The sequence below is a fragment of the Nuphar pumila genome, chromosome 12 (assembly GCF_984573655.1).
Source record: "Nuphar pumila chromosome 12, dmNupPumi1.hap1.1, whole genome shotgun sequence".
In the NCBI taxonomy this organism is placed as follows: Eukaryota; Viridiplantae; Streptophyta; class Magnoliopsida; order Nymphaeales; family Nymphaeaceae; genus Nuphar; species Nuphar pumila.
The window spans coordinates 107,411,201-107,436,734 of NC_143260.1; the positions used below are offsets into that span (position 1 = coordinate 107,411,201).

At 37.9% G+C, this 25,534-nt stretch overlaps 1 protein-coding gene and 1 pseudogene across 1 annotated transcript; both read right to left on the minus strand.

The window, feature by feature from the left end:
• Window positions 1-3,900: 3,900 nt before the first annotated feature.
• On the minus strand, window positions 3,901-4,978 carry LOC149821513 (uncharacterized; annotated as a pseudogene).
• Window positions 4,979-16,819: 11,841 nt separating this feature from the next.
• On the minus strand, window positions 16,820-24,182 carry LOC149821514 (cold-responsive protein kinase 1-like). Its single transcript, XM_089983328.1, has 8 exons — window positions 23,724-24,182; window positions 23,568-23,612; window positions 22,455-22,569; window positions 21,756-21,871; window positions 20,796-21,006; window positions 19,567-19,804; window positions 18,017-18,167; window positions 16,820-17,395 (listed from the first exon to the last, which is right to left on the minus strand). The coding sequence occupies exons 3-8, from the start codon at window positions 22,525-22,527 to the stop codon at window positions 17,039-17,041; spliced, it is 1,146 nt and encodes a 381-aa protein (XP_089839454.1). The 5' UTR covers window positions 22,528-22,569; window positions 23,568-23,612; window positions 23,724-24,182; the 3' UTR covers window positions 16,820-17,038.
• Window positions 24,183-25,534: the final 1,352 nt, after the last annotated feature.

Sequence of the window (25,534 nt, forward strand, 5' to 3'; positions counted from 1 at the left end):
TCGAAAGTCGTAACATTGAGTGGTTTGCTCCTCCTACTTCTACTACCACTACTAACGTGCCGATGTCGAATAATCCCCGCATGCTCAGTAGCTCTCGAAGAACCGAAAGAATCACCCCTTAGATCGAAGACAACACCAAGTGAAGGACCTAAGGAGCCATATATGATAGTAGAGACTGCTGAAATGGTAGATACCATATCGACAATTATATGAGAGAGAGAGAGAGACCAAAAGAATGTTCAAAATCTATAATCGATGATAATGGATGGCGTTCCTTCTCTAACAATAGAGTTTTTCATCAATCTCATATTTTTATCATTCATTTATTGAGCGACATGTTTTGGAATATGAATTTTTGATGTTTATGTGCATTTTTTAAAGCGCTAAAAGTCAATGACCCACGATACTTTATATTGTAAAGTTTTAAATGCATTGTGAACCGATGATTTTTCATGTTTTGAAAAAAATACTTATATGTGGTAAAGTCTTAGTGTAAAGCATGTTTTTGTTGGAGGAGTGAAAAGCATATTTCTTACTAAATAAATTATAAAGAACAAATATATGAGGTCCAATCATTGAGATGCTCAAGCATTGAAGAAGGGGAACTGCCCGATTGGTTGTAGATGTTGGACCTTGATTGGATGGTCCCCCTTTCATATATATATATATATATATATATATATATATATATATATATATATATATATATATATAAGAAAATGAAAACCTACTCAATAGAAAACCTCCCAATCCTACCCAATAAAACATATTTATTGGATTTTTGGTATTTTTTCAAAATTCTGACCTTAGATATGTGTTCAACACGAACACTTGAATCATGCATTTTGGTTGGAAAAATAGTATTTAGCGACTAAAAAATCTATGAAATTGTGGGCTGTTAATTTTTGAAACCTTATAAAAACATATCCATGCATAGGAATCAAATGCTCCAAGTACTGATACCTTTAAAAATAAGCTCATAGATCACATCTGGAAGGTCAAAATTTCAAAAAAACACAGAAAATCTGATAAATATTTTTTATTGGATAGGTTTGAGAGGTTTTCCACAGGGTAGGCTTCATTCCCATATATATATATATATATATATATATATATATATATATATATATATATATATATATATATATATAAAAGAAATTGAATTACTCAAAAACACACATAAGTTTTGGCAATAAACATACTTAAATGTTTTCATTGTTAATTAGAAAGACCTAGAGTTTCCTTTGTTAAGTCTGATGTCAAATGTGTGCTAAACTATGTCACAAGTTCGAAACCTATAAGTGGCATCTCTTGCTGCAAGGTTGAAGCTGAGCGGTGGGCAGGGGTACCTCAAGGATTACCAACAGGAGGCCAGCCAATGTGCAGTCAGTGAATGGAGTGATTGGAGGTTTTTCCAAAACTGTGCTAACTTATCATTTTATCTTAGAAAATGTTATAAAAAGAGCACTACATATGATGAGGATGATGGAACGGGAAGAAGAGTAGCCTCTGAAGAAGGCAACTTTTTTTTTTTTTTGATACGCAAGCTGGGGTTAGGCATACCCCTACCAGATATCTCTTAAGCCCCATGTGGCAGAGGGATTCGAACCTGGGCCTTCAGCTCGGCACAGGACCCTGCTTACCACATGGGATACCACCTTGGTCTGAAACAGGCAACTTTGATAATAGAGGTTGGATAAGTGGGAAAAAAACGGTGGGTAGGAACATGGGAAACCATAACAAAGAAAAACATCTCTCTCTCTGTTCTTTTGTATGGTATTTTGTTTTCCAATTTCAAACAGCTAGCACAGAAGGGTACTTATTTGCTGTAGTCAAATTTGTTTTATATTAGCGTGTTTTAATTCCAGCAATACTATAATTTATTTTATAAATATTTTAAGACTTTAGTTATTCTATTTTAATCTTAACTGAAACTGTAATGAAATCCTTTTCATAAATTCACTGTTGTACTAGAGCCCGGTCGTATGGGTGGGGGATGTATACATTTAACTATTTCGATATTATGTACACAATCATGAATGTAGTACGTACTAGTGCCAGTAATGATAAAACAAATTCAAGCATTCATGATTATGTACATAATATCGAAATAGTTAAATGTCTGGATTTTAGAATCCATTTCTTGAAGCTGTATTGCAAGCCTACCAGCTATCTGCACCATCCATTTTTGACAAAGGAAGAAAATACATGCCCCAGATGAACAAAACCACATGTGAGCGCCATCACTGGATATTTATAAGGATTGTTTGTTTTCTTGCAGCAATGGATCATGGTAGAAGGGAGAGGCATCCTAATGTTTCCGCTGTCATACTATTTTCTCGCTTCTCCTGTCAAAAAAAAAATGCTCACAAGGGCTTTGCCTTTCTGGTTAGGTCCGATCATGGTTTGTCACTTAACATGAAACTATCATGGTTCTAAATCAACGGGAGCATCCCTTGATGCAAAGGTCGAAGTTGAGTATACTTTATGATAAGCCAGGAAACATCAAAGTTTTTACCAATCAGAGGTCTGTCAATGTGCGGTCGGTTTTGAAGGATTTTCCTTGACCTGGCTAAAAAAAATGTCATGAACTTTCATTGATCAGATAAACTTGCAAATCTCATCAGCGATAAGTTTGTGGAATGGATCCAAGCACGAGTCTTTCTAGTCAGCAAATGAAAAGCTAACCTTTTCTTACAGAGCATCACATGAAATTGAGGCAATTGCTACGAAAGTTAACCACGTTACGTTGCGTGAGTGCTTGGTCAGCAAATAAAAAAGCTAGTTTTTTCTCTGTTGTGCCATGGAATTGAGGTGCCAAGTGTTGCTCCCAAACAGAACTTGAAAAAGGTGAAAAAGAAGAACATATTTAATTGTGTGGCTTCAGGCTTCAGCAACTAGCTTATCACCTTTATTATCTCAATCTTAATCCAATGAAACGACAGGGAATACTGACTTAACACAAGGAATATTCTATATTTAAATAACCGGTCACCTTTTTTAAGGGGAACAACTATGAACCTGTCTGAACTGCAGCGTCATTAGTCTGTTTATTAGGAATTCTTTATTGCCAACCTAGTTATCTTTCAGTTTTCTGTTGTGTTAGCCTATGTGTCATTCTTGTCACTCCGAGGACCATATATTACAGTTGGTTCTTGTTCTGTGGTTGCAATCCAGTGTAAGATCTGCTCTCCTTCTTCCGTGTTCTTTCATGCCATTGGGTTCATCAATGCATGGAGAAAAACATGCCCGATATAATCAACGAGCACATTGAGGAGGCTCAAATGAATTGGATAAAGATATTCATGTATCAGAAGTCCCTCTGTTCCTTATCATCGTCTTCTGCTTCCTCACTGTGCTTCTCTGCACCTTCTTTCATTTCAAATTCTTCTTCATCCTCTACCAAGAGAACCAACTTGATGGATTTGATGAAACGAGGGGATTCATCCTTGGGAAGGTTGTTTGCCATGGAAGATACCTCTCTGACCATGCATTTCAAAGATTACGCTGGTTCTTCCCTAATTAAGCCACCGTCTCTATGGCAGAGAGATACAGATATCACGAAGTCTGAGCTTCAAAAGAATACCATGGTGGATCCAGAGTATGGTAGATGCATGTATTTTCAAGAAAGAAGAAATCAAAGATTGCGAAGAACAAAATCATTCAGGCATTTGCGGCGATCTCGTTGGTGGTGATGCAAATACTGTGTTGAAACTTGTTGAGTCTAGGAAGGCCTAAGAATCTTTGTTATTGGAAGAGAATTTTGAATGATGCTTGGGTGCCCTGTTCCTGTGAAACTGTTCAACTTAAACTATGTTTAATCCTTGAACATTTTGCTAAGTATCTGGCGAAATTTGAGCTATCACTGCTGATTACCTGTGTAACGCACCAGCTATTAAATCAGAAAATACAGTGATCAGAAATTAATCTATGAATGATAATTCCATTCTCGATTCTCATTCTGTCACTCTGTTCCACAATTGAATCGCATAGGTCTCTTCGTGGAGCTGAACCAGCTTGGCCTCTACCTACGTCGACATCACCGTTGGCTGCCGAAATTACCTGCCAACCCTGTTCCAATCCACAGGGTAGAAAGCCGTGGGAGGCAGGCCTGTGAAATTAAAACCAGGCCTCTTTGCTACCCTTGAAACCAGATAAGGGCCACTGTCCCCTTGTTCCCATCAAAAGTGGGGGAGAATTCCTGAATGAATTTGAATAACAATGGATGGTTTTCATCAAAAACCAGCACAGCATTGTTCAACCTGCTCCATTCCCCTGTCCCCACAGCCATTGTCTGCGCTCCAATGGAATTCCTCAAACTGGAAAACTTTAGCAGTACTATGACATCAGTGTTAATGTAAACACCACCATATTTGTAAAGAATTGCCAGCCTTAGTAGGTTGGAGAGATTATGAGCTATTGGGATCTCACCGGGATCAATATTTCTCTTCCTCAACTCTTTAAACCAGATCCCTGCTGGCGTGTTGTTAAACAGAAACCGCAAGTCCGGCGCCAATGCCATCACCCGGTAACTGCTAGCAAACAGAGGTTTGAGTATCCGGCATCCACGGTCGGAATCCATGCTCTTGGAGAGGATGAGCAGACAAGCCTTGGAGTGTTGCTTGAAGAGGGATTCTAGAGAGAAGAACTCACTCTGTCCGAACGATTCCGTAGACAAAATCCATGTCATGGAGAACCGGATTTCACATTTGCTTGAGAGGAATTCATTGCAAATCTTTTCGAATTGGCGCACGATATGCTGGGTGGATTATCTTAAACCTGGGAAGGTTCTTTCTAAACCAGGAAATCCTCTCCTCTGCAGAGACATTGAGAGGGGGAAGAAGAGAATGAGGGTTGGCTGCAGATTTCGATTGCCAACCACCCTCTTATTGTTGCAAGAGCAAGATGGTTTGGGGATTCTGCCGAAGGGATCTCAATCTACCGCTTTGTGTGTTTGCAGGAGTCCAATACATGCCATGGACTGAGAATTTGGCAAAGGTAAGAACGAGCGTGCGAAGAAGTGCGGCAAGGTATATAATGGTGGTTGGTGGGGAGGGTCTCTTTTGAGGGAATTGGCGGCAAACGGTGGAAGAGAATTGTCTTGAACTCAACATATTGGTAGGTTTGCTTTGTCATGACAATTATAAGCATTTCATGGTGCAGAGAGAGAGAGAGACAGAGACCAATACAAAAGACCCGTTATAATTTACATTACACTCCAAATTCTGTCGAATTAGAATCTAAAACACAAACCCATCTTCTCATTCATGTCAAACACCAGCCGATTCAAAATAGCAATAAAAAAAATAGAATCCCATCTGCTCGATTGCATCAGCATTCCGACTCATATCAATATTAGGTACTAAAACAAAAAACCCATCCTCTCATTCACATTCAACTCGAACAAAAATACGAAGAAAACAAATGGGGACAGCAAAAATATGAGAAGGAAGAAATCTTGAGCCAACTTGGGGGAGTCCTCTTATACGACAGAGCAGAAGAGGAGATACCCTTTCTGCCTGGAAGAGGGAAAAAAACACCCAAGCAAATAAAAAAACCGAAACCAAAAGGATCATGAATCATTACATTAAGCTGAACAGAGAACCGAAGATGATAACAAAAGAAACCATGCACAAACACAGAGAGAGATGAGATGAGACGAGACGAGACGAGAAACCCTTTCTGGGAAGAAGAAAGCTGTGGGAGAGAGAGAGACAGACGGACGGATGAGAGAGGAACCCATAAAGCAGGCGCTACGTGTCGCTCATCCGAAATACGAAACGGACGGTCACAATATTCGGATGAGTAAAAGCTCATTTTCAAAATGACGTCGTCCGGTTCTTCCATTGGCTGACTCCTCCTTCTTCTTAATTACTATATAACCATCTTTGAACACGAGCCCCTCACTCCCAACATTAGCCCCCGTAGCTTCGTTTCTCTCTTTGGCAAGAAACTGGTGTGATGGGCTAGAACAACAGCCACAACAACGCTAATAGCTGCAGGTCTAAGATGGGTCGGCAAAAGATAGAGATCAAGAAGATAATGAATGAAGAGGCACGACAAGTGTGCTTTTCCAAGAGGCGCAACGGTCTGATCAAGAAGGCCGGTGAACTTTGCATCCTATGCGGGGCTGAGATCGCCATCATCGTCTTTTCTCCAGCGGGGAAGGCCTTCTCCTACGGTGACCCTTCCGTCGACTCCGTCATCAACCGCTTTCTCGACCCTTCTTCCTACTCCCCCACCCCTCCGAACGGCCAACGTGCGGCCGTCATCCAAGAACTCAACCGTGAGCACGATGACCTCTTGCAGCAGATCGAGGCCGAGAAAAAACGTCACACCCTGCTGCAGAGGCAGCACCACAGTGAGGGTGGCGGCCGCATAGGCTTTCTCTGGGACACTGCCGTCGAAGAGATGTCCCTCGACCAACTCCAGGAGTTCATGGCCGCCCTCGAGGAGATGCAATCCGCTCTCGCGAAGCGCACTGAGGACCTTGTGATGGGAATGGCCATCACCAACATTCCCCCCACCACTTGCGTCTCCCACCACCAATCTTCACTTCTTCTTTCCGCTGCTGCTTCTTCATCGGCCACTTTTATTTCTACCTCTTCTTTGGGTATCTACAACAATTCCTTGACCACGCCGATCACCAATACCAACAACGGTTTCATGGGGGGCGTTGACCCTCATACCCCGATACCTCATAGTGTTACTGATTATTATCTTAGTAATCAGACCACCAGTTCCTTCTATCCTCTCGAGTTTTTCAAGTTTGATCTGTGACCGTCTTAAGATTTATGGTTTATCTATGTGTTATGTATATTCGTTTCATTATGTGTTTGTGTGAGTGGGTATGGGTGTCCTATTGTGACAGCTTAACATGTTGGTATTGCAGTTGCATAAAACTGTCCGATGAAGATTACCGATTGTGGTCATGTTTGTTGCTAAAACTTTAACTGTTCTTGAATGAGTTAACATGGTATTTGATTTTTTGATTTTCATAAAAACTATTGTTCTTTTCTTTTAGTTTTTATCGGTGTAATTATCTCTCAAAAAAGTTATTAGTGTAATAATTTGAAAATATGTTTAAATTTCTGACACAAAGCTAGGCCTATCAATGAATCAGATCGCGTTGGGTGCATCATTAGAGTTCATCTAAATTCATGGCAATTCATCTAGACAGTGTCCAACATGTGTTTGGTGATTAATCTTGGATATGACCTAAATTGGAAGTCTTGAGAAGCTGGTCTTGGTGCACTCTTGCCTAAATGATGTAATTTAGGCCAGTAATTAACTGACATGACTTGCAATGGACCAAAAGGTTGTTATTGAGTTTCTTAATTACATGATCGACGACATTCATGAAGGTGTTCTTTATTTATTTGTTTACATATTCGATCTGTAAGATTTGGAACAAAATCCATCGCTGCTACATGTTATTCGAACGTAAATGTTGCACGATATCGCTACAATTGGTCGATCTTAAGTTTTTTTCTTGTTAATAGACAATGTAATTTAAGGTAGTACATGCTCTCTAATTGAGTTTCTTGATGGCATGACTGACAATGTTCATATAGACTATTATCATTTTATCTCACTCGCAAACTCATTGGTGTAAAGATCCAAGTCTCCCTTACCCACAAAGGAATTGGGATCAAGTGCAATCACATTGCATTTGTGCAAATGTGATTGCACCTGATCCCAATTCCCCGTCAAGAAGTACACCAGGGACATGCAACCATGGTTCCAAACACCCAACGTCCTTTCAACTTGGTAACTTTCACTAAATATATGATATTTATAGATTCTGTACATAACATTTTGGAACAAGACTCATGCTATTCTAACGCAAATTTTGTGATATGACCAAAATGAGAGGATTTCAAGAATTGGTGTTGGTGTTCCCTTGCCCTTAAATGATGTAATTAGTGTACTCAATTAGTTAACTTGATGTGCTAAGGGTTATGACCCAAATGAGAGGATTTCAAGAATTGGTGTTGGTGTTCCCTTGCCCTTAAATGATGTAATTAGTGTACTAAAGTAGTTAACTTGATGTGCCAAGGGTCAAATAGTTCTAATTCGATTTCTTAATTGCAAATATCCATGGTGTATCACTCAGAAAGGATGTTTAGGTGACCATACACTAACTTTGTGTTTGTTGCTTTGTGAAACCATGATGTCACATGTGTATGATAATACCTGTTGCTTTTTGACATATTAAAAGAATTTCTTAATAGTTATTTTCCACTCTGATGGGGGTGCTCACTTTCCAACTCTGTATTGCGCAAGCCAAAGCAACATGCTCCTAGGGGCTAGGGGGTTAACTTGGGGTTTACACTGCCGCGCCAGTTGAGCAATTCTTATCTTGGCAGGAATTTACAGCAAGTCTGATCTCTTACTCTGCAAATCGTTTCGTCATCCCCAAAGTCATCCTTATCTTCATGCCACTCATTGGGTTTTCATTGATGCAAGTTGTTTTGATCAAATTGGGTTCTATACTGCATCATTAATTTAGTGAAGATCGACAACGAAGTCATCCGAATCCAACTTCTGTGCAGGATTTTTTGGTGACTCAAAAAATCAATGGTTGACAAAACACATTTTTGTAAAAAAAATCATATTTTTTCATCCAAAAAAGTAGATCCAAGGGTCGATTCTTGTTATAAAGGCTATGCTGAATTCATCTAAGTGTTCAGATTTGATAAAAACAATTGCATCCATAAGATTTAAGAGGGGTATGAAGATGGGGGATGACACAAGGGATGAGAGGAAGTGAACTGCTTACTCCGAGTGCAGTGTTTCCATGTAACAAAAACTCAAGAAAAATCATATTATTTCAAGCATGGTCACTACAGACCCAATGCAGGTTGTTGGGTGCCCTTAAAAGTCTGATAGAGTGGAGGAGGATTATTTGATCTTTGGTGTACTGTGATACGTTAGGTGATGGTTCATACAAAGGTAGTCTTAGTAGTGTGCCAAACCTATCAAGTGTCTAACAAGAGAATCTAGGTTCTAGGTAAATTTTATGCTATCTTTCTTGGGTGTTGTGATAATCATTATTACAGTAATGCGAAATAATGAGACACTAAGGGTTTGATATTTTAAAATTCATTTGCAATATTTTCTTTCCTTTTTGAGATTTTGGGAGGAAATCCTGCTATAAGAGTTGTGTTTATCTTGATATTTTATTATATTCATTAGTTACCTTTAAAAGATACTAAAATGTTAGAATCCTTCCACATGTTTGTAAATAGAAAACTATCAAAAATATTTATAGTGGATTAATTGCTTTCTAAAATAGTTCAAGGAAAAACTAGTGAAAGTTTTTGTTAAATTGTTTTCTATTTATATATGAACGAATTTTAGGGAGAAGTGTTAAATAATCTAAATCCATCATATTTTGAAAAATCTTACAGAAAGTTATCCATATACTTTGACTCATAATCATGCTGTTGAAGACAAAAAAGAAAATTAGTTTATCCATCTTAAAAGGTTTTTTCTATAAGGATTCCATTGACTTCATTCTTTTATAATTATGTTGAGTCGCTCAAAAAGCATATCCAGATAAATCTATGTAATCCCTCACACGTACTAGTAAAACAGTATACTGTTAATATAAAAAATAAAAATAAAATAATGTAATTTACTATAAAAATATCTAGTACACGGGTTTGGGCTAAACTTTCTATTTATTGTTTCAGGTTTATCAAGACTATACATTCAACTTGTATGTTACTGTTGAGTAATAATAACACATCCAGGCTAAGGGGGGCTCCACTTGTCTGGCAGGAGCAGTTAATGCATGTCATCTTGTATTGGGACGTTGCAGGTTTAAAACTGAACTGGATCCAGTTTAGTTTGTTCTTGACTGGGATAAAACTGAACTAATCCAGTTTGTCCCTAACTAAGACAAAACTAAAGCCAATTGGAACAGTTGGGTACAAACAAGTTACACCAAACTGGATATGGATCCATACTTGTTAGAAAGCGGATCTTATCATGCATAATATTTTGCATTTTATTCATACATTTTTATGCATGATTCATCAAAAAATCGTATTAAAAACCCATTCTTGTCAAGGTTTTTGAGAAATTGCTTTAAATTCAAAAATATAGGCAAAATCACATATTTCAAGCTCTTCCCTGCATTTTTAAGAGTTTTAATTAGTTTAGGATTTTTGTTATTCATAGTGTAATTAGTTTAGGAGTTTCAAATGGTATTTTATTTTATCTAGAAGTGTCTTTTTGTAAAACATGTTTTTCTAAACGAGTACTTATTTGAGATTTCTGAAAATTAATTAGCATTTTAGAAAATCATGTTTTGACCTAACTAATTAATATAAAAACCTTCTTTTCAGCTATAGCATACGTTTTTTCCTTAAGAGAAAATACAGGCCACTGTCTCCCTCCACCTCTTCTCTTCTTTCTCCGTTTCACTCTTGGTTGGTTCCTCCCTCGGTTCTTTTTTTCTCTCTTGTTTCGTCTTGCTTCTAATCTCTGCTATTGTTGGCTTATCCTTGTCTCCCTCATCGAAGGTACGTGCAGTTCAAAGGTAAGATCATTTTTTTTCTCAACCCCTTCGTCGAAAACCGATTGAAAGGTATGTTTCTTCTCCCCTACCTCTTCGTAGTTTCATAATTTTAGTTTTGCATGTAGTTCATCATATCATTGCATATTCATTACATCTAGTTTAGATTAATTTTATTTTTATCATCTAAAAATATAAAAATAAAAAAATAAAATAGCTTAATTTAGTTTAGCCGATTTTCTTGATTTTTGCATAGAATAATAATATTTTATTTAAATCGATAGATTTAGCATAGAGTAGCTTTATGTTTTGTGTGTTTTAATTCAGTCTATGTCAGATCTAGGTTAGATTTAGTTTAGATTAAGTTTTCTTTTATTTCTAGTATTAACTAGATTTAATTCATCTATAGTTCTGAAGTAGCCGATTTAGGAATAGTTAATTATTTTGTTTATTTAGTAAATCTAATTCACGTTAATTTAGTTTTTTTAGATTAGTTAGATTAATCTTGATCTTAACTTAACATCATTAGAAATTAGGTTATGTTAAATAGATTAACGTAAATTCATCTTAGCCGAATTTCCTTTACTAACTAATGAAATTAACGTCTAATGTTGAAATCAAACAATGTATAATGCTGGAACCAATGGTTCTTGATCTAGATCCAGTTTATAATTTAGTATGGATTCAGTTGGAACTGAATTGGATCCAGTTTAGTCTGTTCCTGACTGAAAAAGAATTGGACTAGTCCAGTCTATCCCTGACTAAGACAAAACTAAAGCCAATTGGAACAGTTGGGTACAGACAAGTTACACCAAACTAGATATGGATCCACACTTGTTAGTAAGGAGATCCGTTATAGATTTTTGAGAATTCAATTGAGTTTAAACCCAAACCCAGTTGGGTCAGGACTAGGTTCAGCAAACCTAGTATTCTAGACTCAAACTGATCCCGTTTTGACCTAGGATGAGTCGGGTCAAATCATAAGAGTTGAAATAACCATATTACCCTTGTTTATACCTAATATCTGATTAAGTAAAATAGGTATAACTTTGCACTCCAAACTCAAAATTGAGCGAGGTTTGGTGCATTGGACTCATATCATAGAGAAAAATATTCTTGTCATTTGGTTCTGATCAAACTAGAGGCCAAAAATTGAGGTTTGACAAGTCACCCCGAGAGGGATGTTTTGATAATTTTGTCAAAATATGAATAATGTATGTGTATTAATATGAACATACTTGTGTGATGATCAAATTCTATTATTATAGTTACTTAAGACTCGATTGCGACCAGAATGCAGCATTTATATTCGAGGTAAGGGATATTATAAGTAATCTTAGTTGTGAATGAGACATATTATGTTGCATGTTATCATTATTGTTGTATACTAGCATGTTTAGAGATGAAGCTCTTGAATATGAACATGATATGTATAGAATGATCATGCATGAGTTAATTACAATAAGATGATTATATGCACATGACAGTCATGATATGTCATGCATATTAAAAAAAATATTGTCTTATGACAACATACCAATGTTATAGTCTTTGAATAATATGCATTGTGATTAGCCTTGAGTTCCTTAAATTTGGTCATATTATTTAAATTTAAATTGAGATTAACATGCTTAACCTCTTAAATCTTGGAAGTGTCGACCCGTGAAAAGAGCTACTTGGTTCACGGCTAGAGTGCAACCATCATAGAGAGTGGGCCACCGGTGATTTAACGATGTAGAGATTCTACCTTATTGCATGCTTCGTATGATATAAAGTATGAACTCTAATACCATTTTGAGAATGAGAACGAGACTCGTCGTGATTATTTCATAATGGCACTCGTGGAAACACGAGCTTGAGAGTAAGGTCAAAGTAATGAACTTATTTGCATAATATCTGAGACACTAGACAACCATGAAAGTCACTTATGGTTAAGGTGTAACATGAACCATGCTGAGTTTGAGTCTGACCTACCGGCTAGCTACCAGTGAGGTCCCCTTGTTGTTGCATTGTAGTGCCTGGTGATCCAGAGATCACTGGGAGCGTAAGGTTTATAGTTTGGCCAACAATGTATAATTGAAATGTTCTATATGAGTTGTTATGCCCACAGACGACTATAACCGGTATAGCCGACCTAATGTTATAGTCTACTCTGAGTAATATTTAGATTAAGAAAGTTAAGAGAAAAAATTTAAAATATAAAAACCTTGTATGATTTGTCAAAAACTACTCATATTAGGAGCTTAGAGCCTACTATAATTGTAAGTTAAAGTCATTTATTGCTTATAAATATTCTTTACTGATATGTAGACTCACCTCTGTTTAATTACAATTGTAGGTTTCAGGTACAATAGCGCAGGCAAGACGTGATTAGCTATTTCAACTGTGCAACAAAGTATATTGTTAGTTTTATTTTCCTATCATTGAACACTCATGTAATTATTTTCGTATGTTATAAATGAACTTTGTCAAAGAATTTGAGACTATTAAAAAAATAATTTAGCCATATTTTTTCTTTGTGAGCTTTGTATGTTTTTCCTCTGAGAAGTAATATCAATCGGGCGTCCACTCTCGAGGTCCCAGATCGGGGTATTACACTAAGGCTCTCTCTCTCCTTTGTGAGTTATTAATAACATTCCTTCTAATATTGCCTTCAGTCGTAGATGTGTCAAATTGCCTGATTTGCTATTTCTTATCACCCAATTTGATTTGTCATAGAGGCTTATAGATGGGGGGAGTAACAGAGTGTAAGTTTGGTGAATGAAATTTGGAAGCATGATAAGCTACTCCAAGTAGTTCCCTTTTTCATTTCATTGTTGTTACACGCCTGGCTGTTATTTTTTTGTTTTTCTTGTTATTGTTTTTTGGTGATATTTAGCATATGGTTGACTTTTAATATGCTAATCTGTTACCCTTCTTCATTTGATGTTCAATAAGGTTTATCATGTTTATTTCATAGCATAAACAATAAGTTAATCAGTGGTTTTATGGTACTTTCTTGAAGTTTGTGTAACGTATACAATATATGCACTGATAGTTATGGGATTCATATGCGCCTAGATTGGATAACTTCTCCAATAAGTTCTTTTGCAGAAATGGTTGAGATTTAATGGCATTGATATTCACCGTGAATTTCACTAAGAAGGTCTTTTGCAAAACTCATTCCATATGAGATACCAAATGTAGATAAGGAGTGCTGAAAGGAGCAAGAAAATAGGCATTCAATTACTGTAATTCACGGATAGGGAAGCTAACAAATCTATCTAAAAATCTGTAGATTCATGTAAAATTAAAGCATAATGTACCAGTTCACATAAGGCCTCCACCTGCAGCTACGACAACCTCAACTCATGGGACTGTCAAAGATGCTTCAGTTGCTTCCTCAATTGAAATTTTATTTTTTTCTCTTTTAGAATGTATGTGCAGTACTCTACTGGATTGGTATTATAGATTGTAAGTCTACTTCTCCATCCTCTTTGTGCAAAAAGTGTAATACCTCGATCTGGGACCTCAAGAGTTTGAGTCCGATTGGTATTTTTCCCAGAAGAAAAGCATATAGAGTTCATACAAAGAAAATATGGCTATTTTTTTCATTCTTTTTCTAATAACTCACTTTCTTTCACAAAGTTCATCATTCATAATATAAGCAAATAACAAGTACATAAATGTTTAATGACAAGAAAATAAAAACTACCAAATACTTTGTTGAAGTAGTCGATCACGTCCTGCCTACGCTAGTGTGCTTAAAATCTACAGTTGTAATTATACAGGAAGTGAATCTACAACCTAGTAAGAAATAATTATAAGTAAATAAAGACTTTAACTTACAATTGTAGTGAGCTCTAAGTTCTTAGTCTGAGTTTAGTTTTTGACACACCACACAAGATTTGTATGTTTTAATTATCTCCTTTTAAACTCTCTTAAACACTCACTCACACCAAACTAAATCACTAGCTCGACTATACCGGTCATAGCCGTCTATGAGCGTAGCAACCTGCGTAGAACACCCCAATTCTACATGTTGGACAAACTATGAGCCATACATTCCCAGTGATCCCCAGACCACCACGCACTGCAATGAAACAAAAAGGAGACCCCATCGGTAGCTAGTCAGGAGGTCAGAGTCAATCTCAATTTTGGCATGGTTTATGCTATATTTTAACCATGATGGCTTTCAACTATCCATGGTCGTCTAGAGTCTCAAACACTATGTGAATATAAGCCTAAGTTATATCTTAAGTTTATACATTAAACTATATTCTCAAGCTTGTGTTTCACTCATTCTCTCATAAGTGATATCGTGAAATGATCACGACAGATCTCACTCTCAATCTCATAATGACATTAGGGTTTACACTTATCTCATACTAAGCATGCAACGATGTAGAGTCCCTACATCATTAAATCATACTCTCCATGCTGGCTCCAATCTAGTCGTAAACCAGGTAGCTCTTTCCACAGGTTGCCACTTTTGAGATTTAAGGGGTTATGCATGCTAATCTCAATATAAACATTCATATGATATGAATAGAATAAAAGGACTCAAGTCTAATCATAATCTCATCACAATGCATGTTATACATAGATATGCTATCATAAAAACCATCTCTTTCTAATATGCATGATATATCACGACTATATGTGTATATAATCATCTCATAATTTCATGCGTGGTCATTTTATGCATATCATGTTCACACTCAAGTGATATATTTCTAATCATGCTAATTCACAAAATCAACAATAACATGCAACACAATATGATTTATTCACAACTAAAATTACTTATAATATCCCTTACCTCGAATACGAATGTTGTGCTCTAGTCGCAATCGAGTTTCAAAAGGTTCTAATAGTAGGATCTGATAATCATACATGCATGTTCATATTAATACACTTAACTTTTTATATTTTGACAAAATTATCAAAATACCCCTCTCAAGTTGACTCATCAGACTTTGATTTTTGTGCCCCTGATTTTACCAAAACCAGAGTACACAGAGATTTTTCTCTACTATATAAGTCCAACACACCAAACCTCACTCAATTTCAAGTTTGGAGTGCAAAGTTATACCCATTTTACCTAAACAGATCTTGGGTACACACACAAAGGTACTTTGGTCATTTCAACAATTATTCTCAAAATTCAAAAATTAATCATAAACTGGATCCAGATCTATTTTTTATCTGGATTTAAAACTATCTGACTGGATCCAGACCCGTTTATGATCTGAATCTAGAACTAGTCCATCAAGTTATGAGTTGGATCCAGATCTGATCTGGATTCAAAACTGTCGAACTGGATCCGAAACCAGTTTTGATCTGAATCAAGTACTGATCCAAACCAAATTCAATTATGTTCTAGATCCAGATCAGTCAAACATGATCCATACCTAGATCTATATGAATCCAGTTTCATTTGGATTGATCTAAACTAACTGGATCTAGATTTTGTCTGATCTAGATCAGACCAGATCTAAACTGAGACCTAGTCAGATCCAACTCGGTCTGGTTCACACCCAAACTGGTTCGATCTGAACTGATTCGATCCAGATCAGTTCAGTCTGAGCTGATTCGGTCTGAACTGGTTTGGTCTGAACTGGTTCAACCCAAAACCTTTTTTTTTAACTTACCTGGTTTGGTCTGGGCTGCACCCAGATTGACCCGGTCTGGTCCCATATATATATAACAGGGTAAAAGGGGTATCGCCCCTTCCGTCTTTCCTCTTCTCAAACATAGAGGGGCTAGTTGTCGAAGCTGGCCCTCTCTCTGTTGTAGAGGGACCGGCCACCGGCACCGACCGACCAACCCTCTCTCTCTCTCTCCTTTTTTTTTTGTGCCTGTAACCCACCGGCAGCCATGGCTGCCGGTCCTCTGTTCGATCGAAAAAAGAAAGAGTACCTAATGTCATCGGCCGAGACTTCGGTAAGCCTCCCTCCTCTCTGCAATTTTTTGTTTTTTTTTGCTTTCAAGCTCGATCGGTGGTGGGGGAGGCACACCGTGAGGGTTTTTATAGCCCTCACGGTGGGTGAGGATAAACCTCAACCCCCCCCTCCTTCTTTACGCGATTTGGGAAGGCGGTTCCCTGATTTTGGGGGAACCACACACACACACACACAGCGCCTTTTTTTTTAAACTTCTATGGTCAGTATCACTTGCAACTCCACTGTCTGGTTAGACACATGTTTTGCCAAGCAAATATGGAGGGCAAGGGGGCCAACATATTGTTTATAAAAGAAGGCTCATGTAAGTCATCTCCAGGCTCCAGTTTCATCTGTTTTAAGTAAATTTGTGTTTAGTACAACGGGATACCAAAAAAAGTATCCAATTGGATTCATTAATATATATGCACAATAAATTAAAATATCCAACAAAATCTTCACCAAGCTTTTATCCGCCATAATACAGCAGATGTTACTAAAGTAATTCCAAGATCAAAACAACTGCATTTGCAGCTGCATGTCATTGCCTGTAGAAAAAAACATGGCCTAGATGAACGTCTCTGCTTGCATATCATCGAGGACTCAGCTGTGATATTGAACTGCTTGAAGTGGCAGTAACAATTGCAGATATATGCATGGACTGCTTTCCTCTAGAAACCATTGTGCTCAGAGACGAATCCCCTGAATTGGATCTGAACAGGAGGTCAGGATTCCTTGGTATGCCTGGCTGGGTTAGCAAATCCTCGTTAAGATGCATCCTTTTTGAGAGCATTGCTACCACATGTATCATAGACGGCCTGCGGCTTGCTGTTGCTTGGGTGCAAAAAAGTGCCACCTTGATAAAGCGTGATACTTCTTCTACAGGGTATTCCACCAGATCTTGATCTACAATCTCCAGCAACCTGCCTTCTTGTCTCAATTTCCATGTCTGTTGCAGCATTTGCATTCATTCAGTGATTCAGAAAATCATTGCATGATTTTTTTTGCTACTAAAAGTCTCGGTTATTCAGGCCATGATATAGGCCACTGGTTTGAGGCTTCCATGATCAATTTCATAAAATAAATAATAAAGTCATTCATCAAAAAATGACTTTGGTTAATGAGAGAACATAATATTCAATTTAAGTAGATATTGCATGAACATTTTCAATCTTCCTCGGTGCACTAGCAAATTACATGCTTGAAACATCTAAATTAAAAAGATATCTGCAGTGGCACATAAACACTTTCTACCCTCATCAAACTTTTCTTTTCTTTTGCCCCACACTCTCCTTTATGAAGCATCCTATGGGGTTCAAACCCAAGATTGCTTAAGATAGTGCGACTGTAACTGGTTCAGCTATTTCATTTGATCCCACATCAAACTGTTTCTAGCTAAAATAAAAATAATAGAAACCTAGATCCCTGCAATGCAAGAGCCATTAGAGCAAATTCTACAAGGTATTACAGAATTATTTTAAACTTACTAATTTTCATATATCACAAACATATTTTCTGCATGAAAAAATTCAGAATTGATGAACAGCATGGTTAGACTTTCTAGTTTTACCAGTTCCAGGAGAGACAACCCATCATCGATCCGGTCTGACTTTGCAATACTTCTGCCACTGATTATCTCAAGTAGGAGAACCCCAAAGCTGTAAATGTCTGCTTTTTTTGTTAACTGGCCTAGCAACGCATACTCTGGTGCCAAATAGCCACTGCAAATAAGATAATGCAGACTAAATGAAACAGAGTTCATCATTGCCTACAACAATATAATGTTTTTTTTCAGAAACAATGTCAATTCATTATTCTATTTTTTCATTTGTGGCTATGATCTAAGTCTTCCTAGAGAGGAAAATGATGCCAATATCAACAAGAATAAATGAATGTACATATCAAAGTGAAATCCATAATTCATAATGTGAAGGTGTTGCATCAATAGTGGTATCAAGCAATAAAGGAAGCCACTGCAATTGATGTTTTGACAGTGTAATCCTGGTAAGAAGAGCCACAAGGAATTTAACAAATACCAGCAAATAATGACAAGGCAAGCCCCAAGAAATCCATACAAAAATCTATCTACAGAATTCAAAAGACGTGAAAAATTTAACCACTATTCTTGAAAGAGAAAGTTTCAGATCATCTAATACAAAAACTAGACAGTTAATGTGTGGTTCTGTTTATAAGTGAAAATACAACGATTTGCTTAAATTTCTGAGAGGAGGAATTAGCAACCACGTTCTGATAGTGAACAGGCATACATTAGTGATTAATCGGCAAGAGGAAAAGTTCTAGCCAATATTTTTAGGGTGTTACGAATGATATCAGATGCCAAAATACCAAGGTTGGCTTGAGGGTGAGCTTCCAACTTTCAGTAGATAGATAGCCTCTGCAACTCCAAATCACAGGAAGACTTATGATTAGGAAGATGCATATATGGAACAAAGATTCTGCATATTCCACCAAAACATCCACCATTACGACATACTGTCTTCAAACTGGGGAATTTCTTCTCACTTAGGTACAATTAGAAGCATAAACTTTCTCCATGACTACATGCAGTTGAAGAAACTGTTCATCTATCTCTTACACGAGATAATGCTGACCTGTCACTTAGGATTGCAGCCTTTTTTTCATACGTATGAAGAGCCAAACAGTAAACACCTGTTTAACATATTCACAGTGCATGTGTATTTAACCAATGTACAACTTCCCTTTGCCTTTATTCAACTTGCAACCTCAAGATCTGTTGGCAGTGTGAGTACAGAATACAAAACATTGAGTATTTTGTACAGCCTCAACCACTTGTCCTAATCGTGCAAGTTTCTTTGGATTTTTTAGATGTTCAACAAAAGCATCATTAGATCATCCCGACTTTCCAAGAATCATGTTTATCATGAATTTTGAGTGATGCACGCAGAGAACCCAATGTGTTCAATAGAATATCAGAATATATCAAACTAATGTTTATATAATTGTGTTCAGCAGATCATATTTAAATTGGCAGAATCTAGCCACAAAATGAGGATTCATGTTCCAAACTTGTTCATGCATGTCTTACTAGAAGGATAATAAACTGGAATTTGCAAGAACACATAATGAGTATATGCTTACATTGTTCCTGCAACACGTGTGCTGATGTGAGAAATATTGTCTGGAAAAAGTTTTGCAAGTCCAAAATCTCCAATTTTTGGAAGGAGGTCTTTATCAAGAAGAATGTTGCTTGCTTTGATGTCACGGTGTACAATACTTGGCTCAAGTTCCTCATGGAGAAAAGCAAGTCCACGAGCAGTGCCAATGCAAATTGCAGCTCTCTTAGACCAGTCAAGTTCAATCTTTTTGTTGTTTGGACCTGCAATATGCAATATTGGCAATCTAGTATTTAACATTCAAATTACAATTATGCATCTTTGTAACCACAAAATTTGATAATTTTTTGTGATCATGATGCATTATTCTCTAGACTCCGTGCAGTAGAGATGAGCTACTTTCCTATTTCCTGTGCCAATAATACTTTGCATAGTTTAAGCCCGAGTTGTCAGTCGAGGAAGTGAGAGCGAAAAGTGATTCGGGAAGAGGAAGCAGAAAGCACGACACTTCTAAAATTTTAGGAAGTTTGATTCCTAGGACGCTTCTCTTCTCGCTTCCAAGACGATTCTTGGTTCGCTTCCAAATCATTCCGCGCTTCCTGAGAGAGAGTTAGAGAGTCGGAGCGAGAGGGAGAGAGAGAGAGAATCGAAGCGAGAGAGAGTTAGAGAGAGAGAGAGTCGGAGCGAGAGAGGGAGAGAGAGAGAGAATCAAAGCGAGAGAGAGAGGGAGAGACAGAGAGAGGGAGAGAGAGAGAGTACCTGAAGACACCCATGGAGGTAGCCGGAGCTTGCTGAAAAGGAGGGAGAGAGAGGGTAGGGTTTGAGAATTGAAAACCCCAAATCCTACTCGGTTTTTGTTTTTGATATTTCATAATAACCAAAAACTACTACTTTACCCTTTAAAAAAAACCAGTCGCTTTTATTTTTTTCAGTAAAAAAATTATCAAAGGCTAAAACTGTACAAGCCCCCCCCCCCCCCCCCCCAAAAAAAAAAAAAAAGAAACTCGCTTCTTGATATTGGGAAGCGAGCGCTTCCCATTAGTGGGAGGCGGGGAAGCGCGCATCTCATTTAAAATGGTCGCTTCCCCCACACCTTTTGGAAGTGCCGTGTTTTGTGCTTCCAAAACGTGTTTCGGGGAAGTGTGCTTCCCCGAGTCATATAGCGTTTCCGGTAACCTTGGTTTAAGCAAAATTTCTAACGTCTGCTCAAAATTTAAATGACTAAAATAATGTACTTTGGTTCTCAAACCTTACCTAGTAAGGCATTTGAGAGGCTGTTGTTATCCAGATATTCATAAACCAACATCCGGCTACCTCCCTGAATACAGCATCCAATTAATTGAACAAGGTTTGTGTGTCTAATGTTTGATATCATATGAATCTCTGTCAAAAACTCATGGTCTCCTTGCTTTGATTCTGTCGAAAGTGTCTTGATGGCGACTTGTGTGTTGTCCTTTAGGATTCCCTGCAAGTAGTCACAGTGATGATAACCAACCATAAAGCAAATGATTAGCTGCCCAGTGATGCAACTGATGCAAGGCAAGAAGGAAGAGGGAAATATTGGATTTCTTCAGAAAAAAACCAAGAAAATAAAGCCACTTGGTTATGAAGTATGATACAGCCAACAGATGTACATACTTGAACTGGTGCTGCAGGAGTTCAAATTTTGCAGCATGTAGTGGTTCTGTCTCCTGTTAGCCTAACTTTTGCTAAGGATTACTGGAAAAGAACATACAACTTAAAAGTGCATGATTTCATTCTATTCTACTAGTGACAACGGTTCAGTTTTACTTTATTTTACCAATGCATAACAGGTCACATTTGAACAAGGGAAATGTTCATGGAAAGACAAAGTCTAGCTTGCAGTTCCTAATACTCGTAAACATTGATGATTCCAAAGTAAAAGTGCACCTATCTTGAGTCAAATTTTAGACTAGTCAATAGCAGAGCAGAAAGGGCCACGTCATTATGCAGGTTTGTTCTTATTAGCCTACCTTTCAGTGATGAGTTTGCAACTGTTTCAAAGGTAACACAATGTTTTACATTATTAAACAAGATTTGGATGGAAATAAAGGCTAAAAATGATTTTGAATTCAGGCACAAAGATAGTATAATAATGATTTAAGAAATTAATAAACATGTTATCACACACACGAGTACACATCACATTCGTACACAAAGCACATCAGATAGTATAGTAATTACTAATTATACCTTGTAGACCACACCGAATCCACCTCCACCTATTCTGTTAGATGGATGGAAGTTATTTGTGGCATGCTTCATTTCACTTTCACGGTACAGCTGGATAAACTTGTCATCAGAAAACTCTGACCAACCAAATGAATGCAACAACACAATTCGTCAGGCTGATGCTAAAACTTTCACAAAAGTGGGAAAAAAGCCAAATTTTCCAGTGTGCATGCCACACAACCGTGCAACAAAGGCACTACAATCAAATTTCTACCATTGTTATTTGTCATGGCAATTAATTGTACTGGTAAAATGCCAATGCTGTACAGCAGCTTAGATGGTTAGATCATTGTGTAAAAGTTCCATCTTTCCTCTCACTAACTCTACAGGGAGTGTTTGGGTATCCCGCAAATGAAACATCCCGTAAGACTACAGGATCCCAATTTATCAAAAAAAGTAATTATTCCTAGTGGTTATAGAACTCTATAAGAAATAAATCTGCAGGAACTGTGCATGAAATGTTTAATTGAATGGACATGAAACTGAACGTTCCTGGTTAGATGAGTGAAAGTGGAACCACTCGAGTCGAAATGTTGGTTATTGATTTTGAAATGGAAACTTTGTACAAGTACAGAAGTTCAAGACTGTGAACCAATTTTGAAAGTAGTTATGATGACAATCCATAGAAGAGAAGTATGAGATGCAAAGCAAAATTTTTACCATCTGTCTGTTTAGCAGCAGCAGCTTTTTTCGTTTTTCTTTCCTGTAGGAACTTGAAGCAGCAAACTCTCATAGCTGTTGTTGAGACACCTGGAAACCCTCTGAAAGCCCCGTACTGCAAGACAAACAAAGGATTGTTACAATAAACATGGGCTCTATCAATACTTGATGGGCAGGAGATGGATTCCAAAGCTTCTGATTTCATGTTTGAAGGATGAATTGGATGGACTGCAAGGGGATTTACATGACAATATGAATTACGAGACATGGTTTCATTGCTTCTTTGATCTGAAAGTGGGTATCGAAGAAGCAATTGCAAACCCACTGTTCACAGACTTTTTCTACGCATCTTTTATTATGTTAGAATGTTTAATGAAACTTTCTACTGGTTTTCTTGTCATTCAGGTGGTCACATCTTTGAATGTAAGGGCATTAACATTATCTACAGAAGATACTTCAAAAACTCAAAATTGGCATGTCATATAATGTCTTACCCTCTTCTATTTTTCTTTTCAAATTCCCGAAATTTGTCAGATCAAATGTTCTTTCTACGTCTTCACAATTTCCCAATTTTTGCATAATAATCTTTCATTTTTTGCAAGGAAGAATCTTACCCCTAAGAATGAACAGTCTTACAATTTATCATGAGAAAGTCCCGCATCAACCAACCCGTGGAACACTTCTGGTTAGTCTGCATATATATATATATATATATATATATATATATATATATATATATATATATATATATACAACAATTCCCACCTCCAAAAATGCCAATCTTGCAAAGGAATTTTCAGGAATTCCTGGAGGTGGAAGGGTTAGTCGTTATGCACATAGAAACCGTAAAATCTGATCAGAAAAAGTCATCTTCAAACGATAAATAGAATTGCAGCCTCAAAGAAGGCCAAATCCAAGAATCAACTTAAAGATGGAGAACACACAAATACATAGTCTAAGAGTTACAAGTCACAGCTACGGTCTCTAACCGCAACAAACACGAGTACCATCAAAAGATTCCAAACTCTTTATCTTAAATATTCAAATTTTCTGCATATATGCCACCCAAATTTATCGAGAGAGAGAGAGAGAGAGAGAGAGAGAGGTATATACCGTCACAGAATAAATAGATCCTTCAAGGTAATCTGCGTACCGGCCCTGGAAATTGCAATTCAATTGACGACACTCGCAATTAAGAACTATATAGGATTCCAATTCGAAGGAAGGAAGAAAGGATGCAAGGGGAATTCAAATTGAATCAGTAAACACCTGAAGGAGGAGTTGTTGAGGAATTTGCAGGAGTTGAACAAGGGAAGTTTGACCTTCTGTGACGAACTTAGAACGATGCTGTTGTTCCCGTTCAACAAGGGGACAGCCTTGAATTACTGGTGTTTCTGGAACTATAAGGATGCCAAAAGTCAAGACGAGGAATCAAAACGTGTGATCCTTCTTCTTCTTGACCAGAACGGTGGAGAGAGAAAGATAAGTCTTCTTATTATTGACCAAAACCTCTCTCTCTCTCTCTCTCTCTCTCTCTCTCTGCGTCGTCACTCGTTCAATCCATCATCCTTTTCTCCTCCGCCTCAGCAGCAGCAGAAGTCTTCCTGCGAGAGCTCTTGCTCCTTCTTTTGGTTGAGTAGCTCGAGATCAAATGGGCGATGGATACGATGATCAAATATGCACCTCTGTTCCAACCTCATATCATCTCCATGCTGTTCACGAAAACGCTGATGAACAGTGAACACGTACGATAAGAATGGTTTTGGCTTTTTGTTGAATATTTATTGTTCGACAATCTAGTTGTTCCGGACAGCCATGTTTTTCACCTTTTTGCTATGATATAACTCTTTGGCACTCTAGAGTGCCCAGAACTCCGTGTATTCGGACTCTCTCTTCCCCTCTTGATGTACTTTGCTTTCAAGTATCTATAAAGAAGCTTTTTGCATTCTTGTCTTTTTGCTCTCTTTGTGTTTGAGCGCTCGTGCGCATGTGTTGTGTATTCTTGTGCGCTCAAAAGGCCTGCTTTCGGTGTTTGTGATTGCCCGGAGCTGCGTCACGGGAGCCTTCGCTTCTAAGCCCGTGACAAGTTGGTACCAGAGCCTTGTTGACATTGAGAGTGACAATGACACCAAAAAAGATTGTCATGACCCCTTCAAGCAGTATGGTTCCTGCTGAAGAGGACTTCATGGTCGATGATCGTTTGTCAGTCATCTCGCGCGATGTTGCGCAGCTGACTGGGTTAGTGACCAACATGGAGAAGTTGGTTAATGGAACTTGTGTTGCTTTTAATGATCTCAATGCAGAAATCAAGACAACAGTAGAGGGAGTGGAAGACTCAGTGGAAAGTCTTGCCACTAAACTTAACTGCTCGGTGGAGGATTTTCCACCAGGTTTGATGATTTGGTGGGTCGGTTCAACATCATGGCTGCCGAATTGGATGTTCGACAAAAGAATAAACAGTTGGACCGACAGTTGAGAACAACCTCGGTTGGCGGTGTTGCGACATATGTGGATAGACTGCGTTACAGGCTACCTGAGCCCGCAAAGTATAAAGGAACATGGGACTCAAAGGATCTCGAGAATTTTATCTACGAGATGGACCAGTTTTTAGAAGTTGCGAGGATAGAGGAGGACGCAGATCGACTGCGGACCACAACAATGTACTTTGCGGATGAAGCGACCCTCTGGTGGAGACGTCGCTTGGGTGATGTTCGACGAGGATTAGTTGCTATAGTCTCATGGGAGGATCTCCAGAAGGAAATGCGAGACTACTTTCTACCTAAAAATCAAGAGAAAATGGCCCGCAAAAGGTTATTGGCATTGAAACAGACAAGGTCAGTACATGACTATGTCAAGGCATTTTCTTCGATAATGTTGGAAGTGGAGAGAATGGATGATGAGGATCGGTTGTTTTACTTTGGCAATGGGTTGCAAGGATGGGCAAACCAAGAACTCATTTGGCATGACCCTGCACACTAGCTGAGGCGCTTGCAGTTGCAAAGAAACTCACTGAGCTGGATAGGAATGACCCTGCATTTTAAGGCAGACAGTAGGGAAATGATCGCAACAATCGAAGGGAC

Bases quoted from the DNA above. Each gene is read 5' to 3' on its own strand.
- LOC149821514 (XM_089983328.1), bottom strand. From the start codon at position 22,527: ATGAGAGTTTGCTGCTTCAAGTTCCTACAGGAAAGAAAAACGAAAAAA. The intron at 21,872-22,454 runs GTAAAAATTTTG...TTGGTTGGTCAG, and splicing joins TGCTGCTAAACAGACAGATG to AGTTTTCTGATGACAAGTTT. The intron at 17,396-18,016 runs GTAAAACTAGAA...ATGCTGCAACAG, and splicing joins GGTTGTCTCTCCTGGAACTG to ACATGGAAATTGAGACAAGA.